The sequence below is a fragment of the Syngnathus typhle genome, linkage group LG2 (assembly GCF_033458585.1).
Source record: "Syngnathus typhle isolate RoL2023-S1 ecotype Sweden linkage group LG2, RoL_Styp_1.0, whole genome shotgun sequence".
NCBI lineage: Eukaryota > Metazoa > Chordata > Actinopteri > Syngnathiformes > Syngnathidae > Syngnathus > Syngnathus typhle.
The window spans coordinates 8,761,090-8,778,674 of record NC_083739.1 but is presented as its reverse complement, the minus strand read 5'-3'; the positions used below and the strand labels follow the sequence as shown (position 1 = coordinate 8,778,674).

At 42.6% G+C, this 17,585-nt stretch overlaps 1 protein-coding gene across 1 annotated transcript; it reads right to left on the bottom strand.

The window, feature by feature from the left end:
• Positions 1-15,506: 15,506 nt before the first annotated feature.
• bhlhe23 (basic helix-loop-helix family, member e23) lies at positions 15,507-16,961 on the bottom strand. Its single transcript, XM_061272487.1, has one exon. It carries the CDS (start codon positions 16,722-16,724, stop codon positions 16,038-16,040), a length of 687 nt encoding a protein of 228 aa, XP_061128471.1. The 5' UTR covers positions 16,725-16,961; the 3' UTR covers positions 15,507-16,037.
• Positions 16,962-17,585: the final 624 nt, after the last annotated feature.

Below are 17,585 nucleotides of genomic sequence, written 5' to 3'. Positions count from 1 at the left end.
GAGGGGCGAGCTCACAGACACTGACAGTTGCTTTGAAACTATTATTTGCCATAGCTTTACAACCAAATAATTGAGCAAAAACACTTTATGTAGTAGACTGATTTAGTCCAATTTATTTGTGTAAAAGTGTGTATTGCGTATACTCTCAATGATTATGTGGGATTTGTTTTTCTATCATGTAGGTCAGAAATGAGAAGCAACGTTGCCAAGAGCGTTTGAACTTGTGTCCCATCCAGGAAAAGCAGCCCTGAGGAGCTGCTGGATTTGATGACCCCCCCCTCCCCACCTAACACACCTTTCACACACACTTACACACACACGGACTTTGACACACAGTGGTGAAGGGTGCCATGAGTATCCAGGTGTCTGGCGGCGTTGTGGCGGCCTTCACCTGTCACAACGCCGGAAATCAGTGTTCTGACCAGAAGGTGCGCAGGCACCGCATTTGTGTAAATGAATGTGAGTGTTAGTACATCTGTGCATGTCCGAATGTGTGTGTGTGTGTGTGTTATTCCTAGAGGTTGGGGGGGAGGGTTGAAACAAAACCAAGTGTGAAAACAACAAAGCAAGTTGCGAGCAAATGAAGAAAGCAGCAATGGCACCTCTCTGTTCCCCCAAACGGCGTGGATGGTGAACTCACTTTTATGGACTCATCCCAGAACAACAACATGCACTCAATCACCTCCATCCTGGCTTCCTCGTCAACCTGTTCCCTCCCAAACACACACATGCGCACTTTTCGGGGTTCAGTCATGTGGCCAGATGTCCAAGTTGACACAACGCTTAAGGCGTTTGACTGGATGAAACAGTGCATTGGCTGCGGGTAAAGAGGGATTAAAACAGGGCCTGAGGCACTTGTGTTATATTGAAAACATCCTGGGCTGCTTTGTATGGAGATTTGCATACATTGGAGTCTGTGCAGTGATCGCCCATCTGCTGAGGTGCACTGTCCCCCAAACAACAAAGTGTGTTTTAATATTTCACATGGCCATCCATTGGGAGGGCGCTACATCAAAATGTGCCGTGATTGTGGGTGAAACGGATCGAAAAGAGGGAGATTGGCACAGCTTTGAAGTTTGAACCGCTCCCAAACGTGCCTCAGTTTGAGCCTCAAATAAATAACACCGCTTCTGGATGGAATTCTGGAATATGATGAGAATATAAATATTATAAGTAGGAAATTATTTTGGAAGATGTAGTTCTTCAAAAAGCAATGGAGATACATAAAAGTTGTGTAGATTTAGTCCACCTTGCATGCGGACTGCTTCAGTGTTAACATATCACCTTTGTGGCCTGAAACCTCTTTATTATATTAACGCCATAATTCTGGAATACTGGGACATTTAATGGCACTGTAAAATTAGATCATTAGAGTAATATATCTGTGTACTCATGTCCGCCTGGGAGGTCAGAAATATAAAAGTGAAGACGTTGCAGAGAGGCAAGAGAGACGAAAGTAGTAAGTAAAGTATGGACAGAGTACCAAAGTTCTAGTTATGTGTAGAAAATAAATTCTGTCTTTGCACATCACCTCTCATACGTATGTAGATGTGCGTTTGTATTTTTTTTGCCCGACAGCTCCTTTTCCTCGTGTGTCTTTCAAAGCCAGCAAAACAGACATGAAATGAAAAACATGCTCAGGGCAGCTGACGGTGGATAAGGTGATTTAACGACGGGACGGTTTGTGTGTAGGCTGGACAGGCTGGTGCAGCCTCCGTTCTCGCGTGCGCGCACACACACACAAACGCACACACACGCGCACACTGACACCAAATATCTGAAAAAACAGCCAAGATGGACGTGAGGAACATGTTGCCTGCACGGGGGAGGATTTTGGAAAGAAGAATGTGGTCAATCTGTTTATTTCACTGCCACATCCAAGACGAGTGATAATATCATTTGCTTTTGTTATTTTCACTCCTTTATCCCAATGCTTGTCAAATAGCCTTCCAAAATTAAATTAACCCGACTAGTCTTTATGGCCATTCAGTTGAAGTGGTGAAAAATCAAGCCCTTCTCACTGCTCTCAAATGCTGTGTCTGCTGGTTGCACTGACAACACGCCTTGCTCAACTACAAATGCATGTGATGAATGAATAGCTATTCTACTTGAGTTCCTGAGCATTTCATATATTAATTTGTGTTTGGATTTTGCAGAACATGCTTATTGGGTGGGTGTCGTCCTCCGTCCTTACGACACTGACCTCCGTGGGTCCAGCCAGTCCCTTGTGTGAGTACAATTTTATTTGTGTAAGTTCATATGTTGATCCTAATCATGTGATGATCTGCACACGGGGGAGAATCTTCACTGAGCCGCACATATTTGGATTTTAGAAGGAAGATGATGTATGTGCAAATGCCACCCTGCATAACCTGAGTGGACACAGAATCAGACTGTTTGTTTTTTTTTCTTTCTTTTTTTTTTGCCGAGACCAACCACTTGCCCACTGGAAACAGATGCACATTACCCCATATTTAATCAGGATTACAGAGAACAAGCAGGCATTATTTAACAGACATCACATAGCACACCAACACCGGTCGGCAAATTTTAGACGCACACACATGCTTACATGAATGGACACAAAGTACAAACACAAATCCAGCACAATCAATTTAATGGCTCGCATTAGTTAACTGCCAAATGCTGGGCTTTTTATGGCAGGATCACCGAGCTCTTGAAAAGATAAATACGGTGCACAGATCCCAGTAATTACTGCAATCCCCTTACAGCACACACACAGACACCGCCCCGCTACACGAGTCTCTTTGGTTGGCCGACTACGGCCTTCTAGATGAAGTCATTTTGGACAGCGGAGGGCATGTGGGGATGACAAAAAAGTGGCCAACAGTATTTAAATTTTCAGATATCGGTTTTGATTTGTGTAACCTTTGCTCACGTCAGCTAAATCTCACTTGATGCAATACGTTTTCATTAATAGGACACAGCGTACTACTGCATGAGAAAACTGCAGACCTCTGCCGGCAAACATACAAAGCCGATTTGAACACACTACGGCAACTATTGAAACATCTCTTACAACTGTTCTTCAACAGTAAACAATAGGCTGTTCCATAAATCCAAACTCTCAAATCACAAATCATCTTTCCCCATTGAAATGAATGTAAATGCCATTAAGACGTTCCAGCCCTCCAAAAAATGTTGTAAATTGTATTTTAATGATCAGGAATTTGTTGTATTTTATAAAAACATACAATGGCATAATAAAATAGAATTATAAACAATTAAACCTTTTTCGCACTGCTTCAATTGCATGGCCATTGTGCGTCTCAAACTCCTTGGCCACTTGAGGCCAGTATAAAACAGACAGACGAATATTCTATTCATTGAAACGTCTCAGTTCTTCTTGATTTGTCAGTACGGCACTAATACTACTTATCATCAGCAGTAGCATCATCGCCATCATTGTTCATTTCCACTTGTTGATCTCAGAGTGACGGAAGTGGACGGAGGAGGCAAAGGAGGCACATAGAGACCCGAGCATGCACATCAAGTTTCCGGTAGGACACAGATAGTAGTGTGTGTGGAATGGAACAAAGGAAAGACATCTTGGATCGAGTGGAAACGGAGACAGAGGGAGCCATCAGATGTTCCCTCATCTTGTTGTGGGCTGCTTAAGTGAAGGAGGAGAAATTTGAGTCATGGGGAGTGAATGAGAAATGTCAACAAATTGAGTCAGAGCAGAGATGGGAGAAAGTATCAAACAACAGGCTCATGCTGCAATTTGGGACACTGACAAAGTGATGGGACACCGTGTGTGTGTGTGTCGGTGTCTGTGTGTATAAATGTTGCACGGGGGCGGATGTGGGATTGGCTTAGTCTGCTGTCTATAATGAATGGTTAATGTTAGTCGGGGAAAAAATGAATACGGTCACCATCTGCTCCATCTAAGTCTGTGTTCTGTGCATGTGTGAGTGTGTCTGTCCGCAATCATACACGCGCTCACACGCGTGCATGCCAGCACACACAGGCACAAGGCGCTCTTAAAGGAGGATTTGGAAATATGGAATGGAAGGAAAGGGGAGGGAGGAGAAAAGAGGAGCAACAGAAGAAGGATAAGAAACAAAGACCCGCACCAAACAGAGAAAATAGACAATGTCAACTTAATTAAAAAAAGAAGATCAAGCCATGCAAATAGGGGAAAAAAAGAGATAGCTGCAGAGGAGATGTAAATGCAGGTGAGCACAAATAGGGCACGGGTGGTAAATGCTGTCAGGTCACGTTGATCAGACAACACCAACAACCACATCAAGGCGCAATTTTTATTTCATTAGTTGCCAATAACAATTGAGCAAAAGTTACAATCATTTAACAGGACAATGATGCATGCCTTTAATGGGGAGCTTTAATAGCAAACGATCAACAAAACATACACACACAAAATTCTGTTAGAAATTTTGGTTACATTTTTTTCATGCGATAAATTATTTGCTCAAATTTCACTTGGCAAGGAAAGAAAAAAAAATTACAATAATTAAAATTAAAACCTAGCGTGAATCCTGGTTACAACACGTCTCACCTGTATGATTGTGAGTTGTTTTTGAGAGGGGGCGTGATCAAATAAAAATGTGAAAGTCCCAGTAAAGGGAAAACTTTGTTATTTGAAGATTTGCAGAAGTCAAATATAGTATGAAAATAATTTTACTCCGTATGGGGCTGTATTCTCTGTTTCATTGCCAATTTGAAGTCATGAGAGAACACATGGAAAGTGATGCTCACTTTTGCTAGTTTACCTTCAAATGTATTTTACTTTACTTGATTTTTATGCTTTTTCATATTATTGTGGGGAGTGGGGGACTATATTTTCCTTACTTTCTGCATTTCTTTTACTTAGTAGTCAAATTGAAAAAACAAACAAAAAAACTTTGACACCCTGCAGACACCCGTGTTTAATTGGAATAATTATAAGCTAAATAAAAAAAATCAGTACAGTAGACAAGGAAGAATAGATTGTGAAGTCTACAAAACTATTTCATCATTTACAGAAAAATGCATTAATCGGCAGAGGCTTCATCATGCAACAAGACAATGACCCAAAACACACTGCAAAGGACTTCAGGAGTTTATCCAAAGGGAAAAGTGGAACTTTTGGACTGGCCAAGTCAAAACTGATTTTAATTCAACAGACCGTACAGTCTTAATACATATACAATATAACCAAATGTGGGTGTTCAAAGTAAAAATCATGCTACCACAGTTCTACTGTGTATGACTGAATACACGGTAGTAGTATTTAAAGCTTTTGGGGGATTACAAATGCTGAGGACACTGGAACAGTTTCATCCCGGCTATACTCACACATAAACACACACTCTTGCTTACTCACACAACACAAAAAAATGCATGTCTGAGTTTTGAGGGATTTTTTTTCTTCAAATTTAAAACATTCTTGAAAAAATAGTTGACTGGGGATGGACTCCAGCAGCGATAAAACATTTGTGATACATCTCGGAACAGTGCTTGATAAGTAAATACAGCCTACATCCATAATCCTCATGTCACTGTGCTCTGCGTGCGCACGCACACACATGCACTGCCTGGTTGTGATTAAATTCTCTGCGGCCTATGATCTGCCTTTAAATCTTTGCGATTTTCATTTTATGCAGCTTTAATATGGATCATAGTTGCTCTCAGAGTGCCCCGTCTCCTAATCTGATGCAATCTGAGTAGAGCCTGACTGGGCCAACATCTGATGCTAAGACAAGCAGTCACACTCAAGCAGCTCATCTGTGCAGTTGTCACACCCGAAAGTCTCCAAGACATCTGAGTTTTATTTTTTTTATTTTTACAGTATTCCTTCCCCCCCCCCTTTTTTTTTTTTTTTTTTTAAATCTCGTGTCCACTGACTACACTATCGTAACTAACAAGGTGGCTATCTGTCGCTCTGAGATTGGTGCTGGCGCTTTGAATAATTTCATATGACAATATCCTGACCTTAATGAGAGTGTGGGAATTTTTTTGTGTCTGATTTTGTCTGTTGCAATTGATGTGATTAGAAACACATGAACATACGGATTATTCGCTCATGATATACACTATGTAATGCACAAACACAGACACGGAACACAGACAGAGATGACCCTGTTTTTCAGCGCATTGGGTCATAAGAGGATTAAGCAATTAAGGGCATACAGTTAAAAATGTAGAATAATATTGTACATCTTACACCCAGGAAATATAAGCTTGTGAGTGTCAATATTTAAGCAACACAAGCAGGAAGTTGACGTCTTACTTCTCTCAAGTGTCACGCCTGCCAGCATGTTGGAAGGGGACCGACCGGCTGGCCCCCTGCCAGCTTTTCTGTAAATAATACTGCCGCAGATGCAGGGAAAACCCACAAACTGAGCAAAGCTAATGCCTAATGCCCTACCACCTCGCGACATCATCAGTACCTCACATACACACTGTGCAAGTTGGTGTAGATTTGCCCATCTGCATAGGGTGATTATGTTTGGTTGCAGGGGGGGGGGGATGATTCCTGATACTAATATTAACGAGGAGGAGAGAGTGAGAATGGAAGGAGGGTGAACATGAGAGGGGAAAAGGGGTCACCCCACCACCTCCGCCTGCTTAATCCCCAGATTGAGACAGAAGGCTAGACCAGTCCCATATCGTAAATGCTATGCACATTTTGGACATATACAGTGCTTTGGCTCTCCTGGGACACCTTGTTTTGCCGTATGCTTCCCTTTGTCATGTGTGCTAACAAAAAGGACATTTACACAAGTGTATAATGAATGTCTTGATTGTATCGCTTGTGTATCGTTCATAACATAGGTAGACATGCCCGCAGGTACACATGACATTTGTGTCTATAATCTGTCTATTATCCATCTATATGTTCTACTTAGTACTGTAATCCATTAGGCACATTCAAGATTCCCTCTGTTGCTTCCATTCATGCATCCATTCATGCATCCATCCATCCATGCATGCATCCATGCATGGATCCATCCATGCATCCATCCATGGATCCATCCAACCATCCGTCCGTCCATCAGTGTGGCCAATTTTCCTTTATGACTCAAGCGAATAAAAAAAATTAAAATCAAAAGGGGAGAAAAAGAAAAGATTTAACCCTTTATATACACTGTATACAGTACTTTCTTCCAACTCCTCCCCATGCTTGTGTCCATTCATCAAGCTAATGATACCCGTCATACTAATAGGGAGCCTTGTGCACTGCTTCTGGCATGTCGGCAGTCATATTTCTAACACAAACAAAGATGGACATTAAGCAATGAGTGCGTGTGTGTGTATGCGTGTGTGTGTGTGTGTGTGTGTGTGTGTGTGTGTGTGCGTGTGTGTGTAGGTGGACAAGTGCAGGTTCACCTCCGCAAACATGATGAAAGCCCACAATAACCTCCCTCCTCCCCTCATCAAATCCTCTTAAAGCAGACTATATTACATATCTGCCAAACAAAGACAAGTCAATCAGAACAATCAAGCGAGTCAGGCCAACCAGCTTGTCTCATCCCATTGGCGTGATTAAAATGAAATTGGAGCAGGGACATTAGCAGAAATCCCATGTTCACCTTATAAGGAAGATCAGAAGTCAGAGTGTGTGTGTGTGTGTGTGTGTTCCCCTTATAATTCTCCAGCATGGATCACAAAACATGGTTTTGGTTGTTTGCAATATTATAAAAGAAAGATTATGATTGATGGGATTAGTTTTATTTAAAATTTTGTTTTCGGAAAAGGTAATCCAGTACATTTATTTATTGACAAGCTTTTTGGGAGGGGTGGCCATTGCATGCAAAGAGGAAAACGCCCCCCCCCCCCCCCCCCACACACACACAAACTAACTTGTCACTGCTACAGTGTTGGAACTGTACAGTCACTGAACGTGTGCGTGTGTATCTTACAGTAAGAGGCATGATTCAAATTATTGTTGCTCCAGTTCACTTCCTGGGATAATCCTTAACGCAACAGAGGGAACGGCAGGTGACCTGCACCAACAGGGATACAGTATGGGGCTCCATTCAGACAAACACACACACACAAACACACACACAAATAATATCAATATGACCATCCATTCTGCTTTAGCTGAACTCTTGAGGCTGAACTCTTGAGGCACTTAGCGCAAAATCACTGGCCAAGATGACAGGTAGTCATTTATCTGCTGCTTTGCAAAGTAATTTCTTCCATTATGTGCATTAAACAGGCCAACAACAAAAATCTCAATGCAACCACAGTCTGGGCTCTAACAACCTCACCCGAGCAGGAGGAGACTGATAGGCAGCTGTCTCATGTCCATCCCCGCCAGCGATCAACCTTGGGACAGGCGACCTGGGAGTGGCATCTGCAGAACACACAAGGTCAGCAGGGCATCTGTAAGGACAGATAAACTGATGCGTGGCAGCAATGTCCTTTAAGTCAGAAATAATTGAGAGCAAAAGTGTGATGGGATGATAACTTCTTGCCCAGTTTTCATGTCTTTTTGTACAAAAGTAAAATACCCAAAGAGCAGGTGCCATCTCGGGCACAAACAAGAGGTGTTTTTCTGTTGTTGATGTTGTTGGACTGAAAACAATTGGAGAACAATAACTATCTCCGCGGATCATATTCTGTGTTGTGATCCTCTTATTTGCATTCCATGAACAGGGAATAACAATGTAGTAGAGCTGCAGATTATCTCGAGCTCCTCTATTAACCATTGTGGTATTAGCATTAGCATTCTGAAGCTAACATTCATATTTGAGGGTGACTAAAAATTAAAATGTCTTTAAAAAAAAAAAAAAAAAATCTTAATGCTGTTATATCAGAGATTTCAACTGGAACATTCACTGTCTGTAGTACAGCGTCTGTGACTGCATGTTTCAATCAGAAAAGTGTCCTTATAACACAGCATCCTCAAGATACATCTGGATGGGAGAAAAAAATCAATTTCCATATTAGAATGAAAATGTTCAAATGTTCAAAGGAATTATCTCTGGCAAAACAGAATAAAAGCCTTCTTACTCGTACTAATCCTGCAAAGGCTGATATTACCTGATAGGATGTCGTACTTTGTGAATACTATCAACAAGACATGACAAAAATAATGGAAGCAAGTCCCTGTTGTCCAGATTAGAGCAAGCACGTTTCTGTCCCAATTTATCTCTTCCCCGAAAATGTAACCTCCATTCCTTGTATTTCAAACTGTCCTCTTTGCTTTGTTTGGGAATTCTGCATGAAATAATGTTCAAGTTCATGAAACTGTAGTTTTGGGGTGTTATTTATTTATTTATTTATTTATTTATTTATTTATTTATTTATTTATTTATTTATTTATTTATTTATTTATTTATTTATTTATTTATTTATTTATTTATTTATTCATTTATTTATTTATTTATTTATTTATTTATTTAAGTATGCAAAGCCCTTAGACGATTCTGCGATCAAGGGCAATATATGTAGATATATTTGACTTGACCATGTTTTTGTCCATTTGTGATTGACAGGTGATCATTCTAGGATGAATCTCACCTCTAATGGTAGGCCAGGTTTGATAAGCGGTATATAGAAAATCAATAAAAGGATACATGGAAAGAATTTGAACGTGTTAACAGCAGATGCGTACCTCAGCGCCATTAAAAGTATGCATGTGCCGATACCAAAAGCAGTTTGTTGTCAATACTCTACATCTGTGCAGCACTTGGTATTCATAAAAATACTCTGACGGCAGATGACAAGCCCAAAATATAGTTTTTGGGTGGGACTGAAATTCAATAAATACGTAATAAATAAAGAAATTCAATAATAAGTATTTAAAATTGCATACTTAGAAAGTGCCATTGAAATCTGATGTTTGTGTATTGACGTTGACAGGAGTGACAACAGAGAAAAACAACACGGTTTTATGAACGAGTCGGTTTAGCATAAGAAGTCAAAATAAAAGGATGAAAAATAAAGGAGCCTCGTGTTGTATTGGTTTGCGTGAGGTAATTGATCCTAGAGAGAGGAAAATCCCAGCGACTGAGCCCGTGGACACTTAAAGCCCTTCAAGTCCGGCTCCGCTCTGCTCTTTACATATTGAACTGCAGAGTCGGAGGGGCTAAGAAGATTATCACAATGGGATGAAGAGGCTGTAAGCCTTCTTGTTGTGGGTGGGTGGGTTCCTGGTGCAAAGTGAAAGTTGCTACAATGCTCTCAAGCCCTTAAACTGCTTGACCTTTAAAGCTTTGCGGGCGAACTCTGGCAGAAGAACGCAAAGGAAGATGGAAACTAATAAATGAAAAACAATTATTGCACAGATCAGGCAGTGAGCTCCATCCATCCATCCATCCATCCATCCATCCATCCATCCATCCATCCATCCATCCATCCATCCATCCATCCATCCATCCATCCATCCATCCATCCATCCATCCATCCATCCATCCATCCATCCATCCATCCATCCATCCATCCATCCATCCATCCATCCATCCATCCATCCATCGGTAGCATACTAAGTGAAGCTCCATTCAGGATTATTTCGCACTGAAGTGTCCTATGTGCGGCTGAATCACTAGAATGACAGGAAGAGTTATTTGGGCCGTAATGAAGCTGCTTAATGAAATCAGTGCCCTTGAAAGTTCTTCATCAATGTTCACTCCTGAGCTGAGTTTGCTCGCGCTTTGCCATTGCAGACTGCCAGCTAATCCACGTTCGCAGCACAATATTAATTAAACACAGCGTTCTTCCTGAAGTACTTAAGTGAAGCGCTCTCGTTGATAATGAGCAGGTTTAAAGGAGTCACATCCAAGCAAAATTACTTTTTAAACTGGCCTTATTAAGCAGAAAATGAGGCCCAAATCAGCCAACAAGCTCCTCATTAAAAGCCACTGATCCTTGGCCACGCGCATGTTCCGACACTTTTAATTAGACCAGTCGGCGACAGGAACTGCTATTAATCTTGTCTTTCCATTCAGATGTGGGGAAGGAGCTGCTGATTGGAGGGGGCGGAGTGGGACAATTCAGCATGTTGCTGCGTGGTGCTGCAGCTCAGGCCCAGTGGAACCTCCGACGCCCCAACTGGATAAGAATTAAACAGTCAAGTGGCACACTCTCAGTTCATCTAAGTCACTAAAATATACTGTCTGTCGCCTTGCACATAATTATAAGCAGGTCACATTATTCGTGTGTATCATTAGAGATGTGCAAAAATGAGAATGAACATTTTTGTGCGCGTGTATGCGTGTGTCTCTGCCTGTCACACTGTCTCCACATGGAGGATTATGGATGGCCAATTACATCGCTTTTGTCATTAATTAATGAGGATAACGAGCTCCCCTTGCTCCCCATAAAACCAGGGTGCTGCTCAGCTGGTGCAGAACAGGAAGACAGGCGCTGGTCCCTCTACGTGTGTGTGTGCGTGTGTGTGTGTGTGTACTGTGGCGAGTGAGGCGACAGAGAATGAGACAGAGCTGTCTGAGAGCGAAGGGGGTTACAGTGTGTACAAATGGCTGAGCACAAAGATGAGACTTGACCTCAGGGCTTTACATGTACGCTTGTCCAGCTAGTTGAGGTGTGCGCGCATGTGTGTGTGTTTGTGTGTGTTTGCTCACCACCAGTCCAATATCTGTGAGGCCATTACAGAGATTAGGCATCAGTACAGTAACGGATGCCCCCATTTGTCAGCTCGTATCCTCTGTCAAAACTACACGCTAAATGGAGACGAGTGATAAGCATGGCAACGGAATGGTGGTAGTGGTGGTAGGGGGGAAGAAACTCGGAGGCGCGTCTGAGAGCGTGACGATATGTTTTGACAGCTCTCAACTGATCACAAAGAGCATCTAAAATGGATGTAAAAGGTCCACAAAGCCCTGTTTGGATGCTCACTGTTCTAATAGAGTTTTTATTTTTCATTCGAGCAGAAGCCTGAAAGTTATCTGCTAACACTGACGGCTATTTGGAACAGTTCATAGTTTCCTTCATATTGACCATGAAAAAAAAAAAACGACCCCATTCTTAATTATAAGAGGGTGTGCAGTGGTTGTAATAAGAATGGAAAATTAATTGAAATGATCGTCTCGTCTTTTGTCACAATCATTTGAACAGGGTTGAGGAGACTTGTTATCTCCACTGTACGCGTAGGACATGAAACATTTTCACCCACTAGTGCACTGTCCTACTCAGCTCTCTCCCACTCAGCCTAATTTAGTCCCGTACCACAACCACACTGTCTGGGCCTACCACGCATGGTGTCAGGTGCCTTGTGGCAGTCGGCAAAACGCTTTGCCCAGCTGCCGTGTTTAGAGGCTCTGTGGCCAAATGAACACACACACACACACACAGCACATAGTACATGGACACATGCAAGCAGACATCCCCCCACTTAGATGAAGGGTTCCGACCTGTTTCACTGCACTCGCAGCAACGTCGCCCCGAATCACATGGCGCCTCGGAACCGACTGACTCACCCGCTCATCCCTTCCGACAAGGCGGGGCTGGAGGCTGGGGTGAAGGAATGTGACGACACCAAAAAAAAAGTTACAGGGTCCTTATGTGATGGTCTTTATTTCACCTCAACCTGAGCCTTCTCCTCTCAACCAGCATAAAACCCCCACATAATTAAGCCACAACTAGTTCGTCATTTGAATAAAAATAAAGCAAATTTCCAAACCCCCTTTGGTCCTCTATGGTAAGCATAATAAGAGCTGAAGCATGCTTCTTTTCCTCGCAGGCCCGCAATTGTTGTGGCTGAGTGTGGCCATGTGTGTGTGTGTGAGACTTGGAGTGCTACAACCCGCATTAGACACATAAGCTTGCACATGAAGAGAACTTAATTAGAGAAAACAGCGCTGTCAGAAGCATTAAGCAGAGGTCCGCACTTAAGGGCATATGGTTTTAGTACTATAGCATCGGCTTGGAGAAAAGCACACAAACATACCTCAATGCTGGGAGCCATGCTAATGAAATCACTCTCGTTCCATCCAACTGGGAGCAAACACAAATGTTTACAGACATCACGCAGTCTGTCCGTATACACGTGCACCGCGCTGGGCTGTCGGCAGAAGGCGAGTGCACCGGCCTGGCTGCTGGTCTGCGGCGGGAAGACCCCCTCAAACAAAAAGTGTCCTGTTCTTGTGTAATATTCTTTGCACTCGTAACACTAGGTTCAGTTCTAGTCTGTCGCATTCTGCGTATATCTATCTATCTATCTATCTATCTATCTATCTATCTATCTATCTATCTATCTATCTATCTATCTATCTATCTATCTATCTATACCATATATATATATATAGACCATATATATAAGATATATATATTATATTATATATATAAGTTTTGGATGGTGCGGTATCCCACTTATTCTACACACCTCATGTCTCTTCACAGTGCCAGACTAGAGTCAAGCTCAACAGGGTCTTCTTATATATATACATTAATATCACTTATTATGGCATTCAGATAAACAAGCTACTGAATAACAATTGGTAAAAGTACATTCAATCAAATAGTCAGGTTACTACACTGAATAGAAAAAAAGAAACTGCAATTAACTCAGTTTTGATCAATCAATTGCAGAAAAGAAATAATTTTTGTGATCATTATATGCGCACATCTATGTTTTTTTAAAATGACCACGTAGATGTAAAATGTCCACAAGAAAAAACAACCATCGTGAGTGGAAAACCAACTTTTGTCAGAGGCCTACTGAACATATAAGGAAAGTGACCCTCATCTCTTCTTCCAAAAAAAAAAAAAAAAAGGCAACAGTGTAATTTTGGACAATAAGGCACGGTGTCGAATGCAATGGAGCGGAGGGTCCGGATATCATGGCCATGCAGTATTTGTCACATCACATCCCTGACAAGACACATGTCATCAGACGGGGCAACTTAAGATGCCACAGGGGGGCTATTGTTGTGACATGCATGCTAAATTGCAGAGAGGGAGACTCTCCAGGCGGAATGTCTTGTGTAATAGATTGAGAACAGCTCAGTGTCATCAGAATGCAGCTGAGTTTTCACACTCGTGATAATTTTGTTAAATTTGTTTGCCTATTTTAAATAGCATTCCTAATTACTCTTTTTCCATCCCATTATACCTGTTTATCTTTAAATGTGTTTGTATTGTTGTCAAAAGAGAATTGGAAGCATCTTTATTGGCCAAGTATGTAAAACAGATGAGGAATTCATCCGGCAGTTTGATCCCCTCTCATATGACAGCAAACAAGCCACCACAAGAAAATGAACATTTTGGACATACCATAAATACAGAAAGTTTTGACTGAATGTACGGTTACCGCGACTGTGATACCTTCGAAATTTAAAGTTACCTGTAGTGCAAAAGATAGAGCAACAATTGTGCAAATGACAATGTCCTTATAAGTGTGGCAGACTGATCGTTCAACTATAATGTTTTTTTGTTGATCTGTGTTCATGCATGGTTTAAGCTTAGATTTATGCAGTTTGAAAGAATCAATCAACAACAGTTATGCAAATGACGCAGAGTGCTAAAAGTTATATTAATAAGTTTATATTATAAGTTATATTTATAAGTTACTGTCTCAACAGAAATGTGCAAAATAGGCAAAATCTCACGATGGAATTGTGGATCAATTCTTAAAGTGTGTTTGAAGTGTTTAAAAAAAACTTCTAATTTCGGTAAAAGTGATTAAATAATGCCTAGGGCTAGTTCAAAAAGGCATTTTCCCACATATAGCGAGTCACGTGTAATAATATCAAAACTAATAAAATGATTCTTGCACGTTAAACAGTCTTTCATTTATCCTTCGCTGAGCTCTAACACAATGATCGAATGCAATCAATTTTAAATGGCCACAAATTCGCTCTGTTCGTGCAAATTAAAGCGACCTGCGTGCAAAATCTACTGTCCTATGCAGGTCGCAAAAAAATTGCGATGAGATAGTGAAACCGAAGAAATCACCCAGGAAAAAAGTACTTGCATGCGTCGTTATTGCAGGTGTTTTCCGAAATCCCCCCCCGCATGCAAGAAAGAAAGCCGTGGACTCGCAATATTGTCATGAACTGGGGCAGGCGGGCAGACAGGAGCTGAAATCGTGTTAATATGCGGTCCGGGGTGTAAGAGGCCGCCACGCAGGGAGCTGGCTGCAATCAGACAAATACCCAGAGACAGGTCCTGGGTGGCCCCGGGCGGCTCTTCTTGTGTTCTCCCCCCTCAGTGTCAACGACCCTCGGCGAGCCAAAGTCGCCCCACCAGCCCCGCTGCGCTCGTTTGGACCAATCTCTTCATGTCAGGGGGCTTCTCGTGCAAGAAAGCAAAGTTGCCCACGGAGAGTCGCTTAAACAGTGACACCCGGTAATTATTTAAACCGCTGGATTAGAGTTGGTAATATTTCAAAGTGAGTAATACTTGACTGGTTTATGCAAACATTTGAAGTATGTATTTATAAGTGATCTTAGGTAAAATAAAATACAAAGCATGGAAGTTAGGTAAAAATGAACCAAAACGAGTCCGAGCATATAGATATGATTTTAATTATAAACACATGTAAACAATTTATGAAATTCATTTTTGCGACACAACCATCCCTCCCCAAAACATTTTCTTTGCAGGCCATAAATGGAAGCCATATCGCAGTCCGGCTTTCCCCCCCAAACTTGTACACTCAATACAATCATGTGACACGCGCAAGACCTTGAAAGAAAAAAAAGAAAAAAAGTCAATATTGTGGGAAAAGGGATGAGGCATCTAAACATCATTAAGGTAAATCCCGTCCTACTTTTCAGTAATACTTGACGTGAAAATTAACTGACATTTTACTGACTCAATTGTTGCTGAGGTTTGCATAGATTACTATTAAAAGAGAAAATAGCTCAAATTGATATTTGACTTTTGTTTGAAAATTGGCCCGCGAGCAAGAAAGTGACAAGGCCTAAATAGTTTACCAATGCAGCATCCGTTAAATTAAGACGAGAACATCGCAGCATCACTTGATTAGAATTATGCACAATTTTCCTCACAGCGTGATTTAAAAAATAAGTAGAGGGACAGAAAGAGCAACGCGGATGCAATACGCAGTTAAAAAGTTCGGGGAAGAGAGGGGCTGCGAATCAAGGCTTGTCATTACAATGTTTAAACAGAGTTGACGGGGTTCCCGAGAAGTTGGAACACTTCTCGGCGCAGCTGGCCAGAGCCGAGCCCGAGAAGGGATACACGGCGGCGGCTTGGCCGAAGGGCGCCAGGGCGGCGGGGATGGGCGACGTGAGGCTTTGTCCCTGGTTGAGGTAGGCCACCAGCCGCCGCATCTCCTCCAAAGCCTGAGCCTGCATGAGGATGTAGTTCTTGGCCAGGAGGAGAGTGGCTATTTTGGAGAGTTTTCTCACCGACGGGCTGTGGGCGTAGGGGATGACGGCTCTTAGGCCGTCCAACGCGTCGTTCAGGTCGTGCATCCTCCTCCTCTCACGGGCGTTGATACTGAGCCGCAGGGAGCGCTGCTCCTTGGACTTCTTGGCCAGGGGACCCCCGGGCTTGTCGTCCCCGAAGGGCGCGCCTCTTTTACGGGATTCCAGCGAGTCGAAGGCGTCCTCGTCGTCACTGGTGTGCTCCCCGCCGCTCTCGTTAGACTTAGCCGTCTGCCCGCTGAGGAAGTCGGCAGCCGGCGTGAGTGGGAAGCGGCCGGGGGTTCCAGCACCATGGCCAGCGCCAAAGCCGAAGGCTGACTGGCCGTAGCGCTGCGTCAGGTCGAGGAGCGCGTCGTTGCTGATGGACTTGAGCAGATTCTCATCGCTGGCGTTCATCTTCGCTCCCAAAGGAGGAAAAAAGCCGTTTACTTCCCGTTTCTTTTTGAAGATGGAATCAACACTCCGCCTCGCTTTCCCCCTCGCCTCGCCTCGGTGATGACTCTTGAACAAGGAGACTTTGTGGAGTGTGAAGCGTCTACATGTGCGCGCCGCTTCTTGCTGCTGCGCGCACAGCTCACCAACACCACTACCACCACCTCCACCACAACAAACAACAATTTGGGATCAAACTTGTCAAAGTGTGCTCAGCGGATGATGGCGCGCTGTGCTTCCGCCTCTCGCTTGCGCCCTCCCTCGCCTTGGGCAAAGTGCGGCTTGCATGCTGCCCCGCTCACGCGTTAGTAGGCGCGCCAGATCCGCCGGGATGACTTGCTCGACCAATCAGGGCGAGCGTTTAATTAACTAGAGCTGCTCTTCTCCATTCTTTATTTGCTCTGTGATCGTTTTAAGGTATAGCGACACATAGCCCACTTTACGAGACTTGGAAAGTGCAGCGATGGGATGGAACGAAGTAGTACATTGTTAGTCTGTACTTTTTTTTCTGACTACTTAGAGAGGTTACATCTTGATTGATTGGGACCTTGAAGCCTTAAGCCTAAAAACAATCATGACGACGATGTAAAATCAGATTACCCGTTTGCAGATTTTAGAAGACTACCACTTATGAACAATTCAACTTCCAAAAAGCCTCTCGGGACACATTGTGCATCTTTGTGACTTATTTGAAAGAAAACGGACATGATCACATTCCTCATTAAAAGTGGTCGTTGTTTTTTGTTATTTCTTTGATTATTTCTACTAAATGACTTACTAACATAGAAAATAAAAACACTTGTTTTCTGATTAGAAAAATAGGTT

Bases quoted from the DNA above. Each gene is read 5' to 3' on its own strand.
- bhlhe23 (XM_061272487.1), bottom strand. From the start codon at position 16,724: ATGAACGCCAGCGATGAGAATCTGCTCAAGTCCATCAGCAACGACGCG.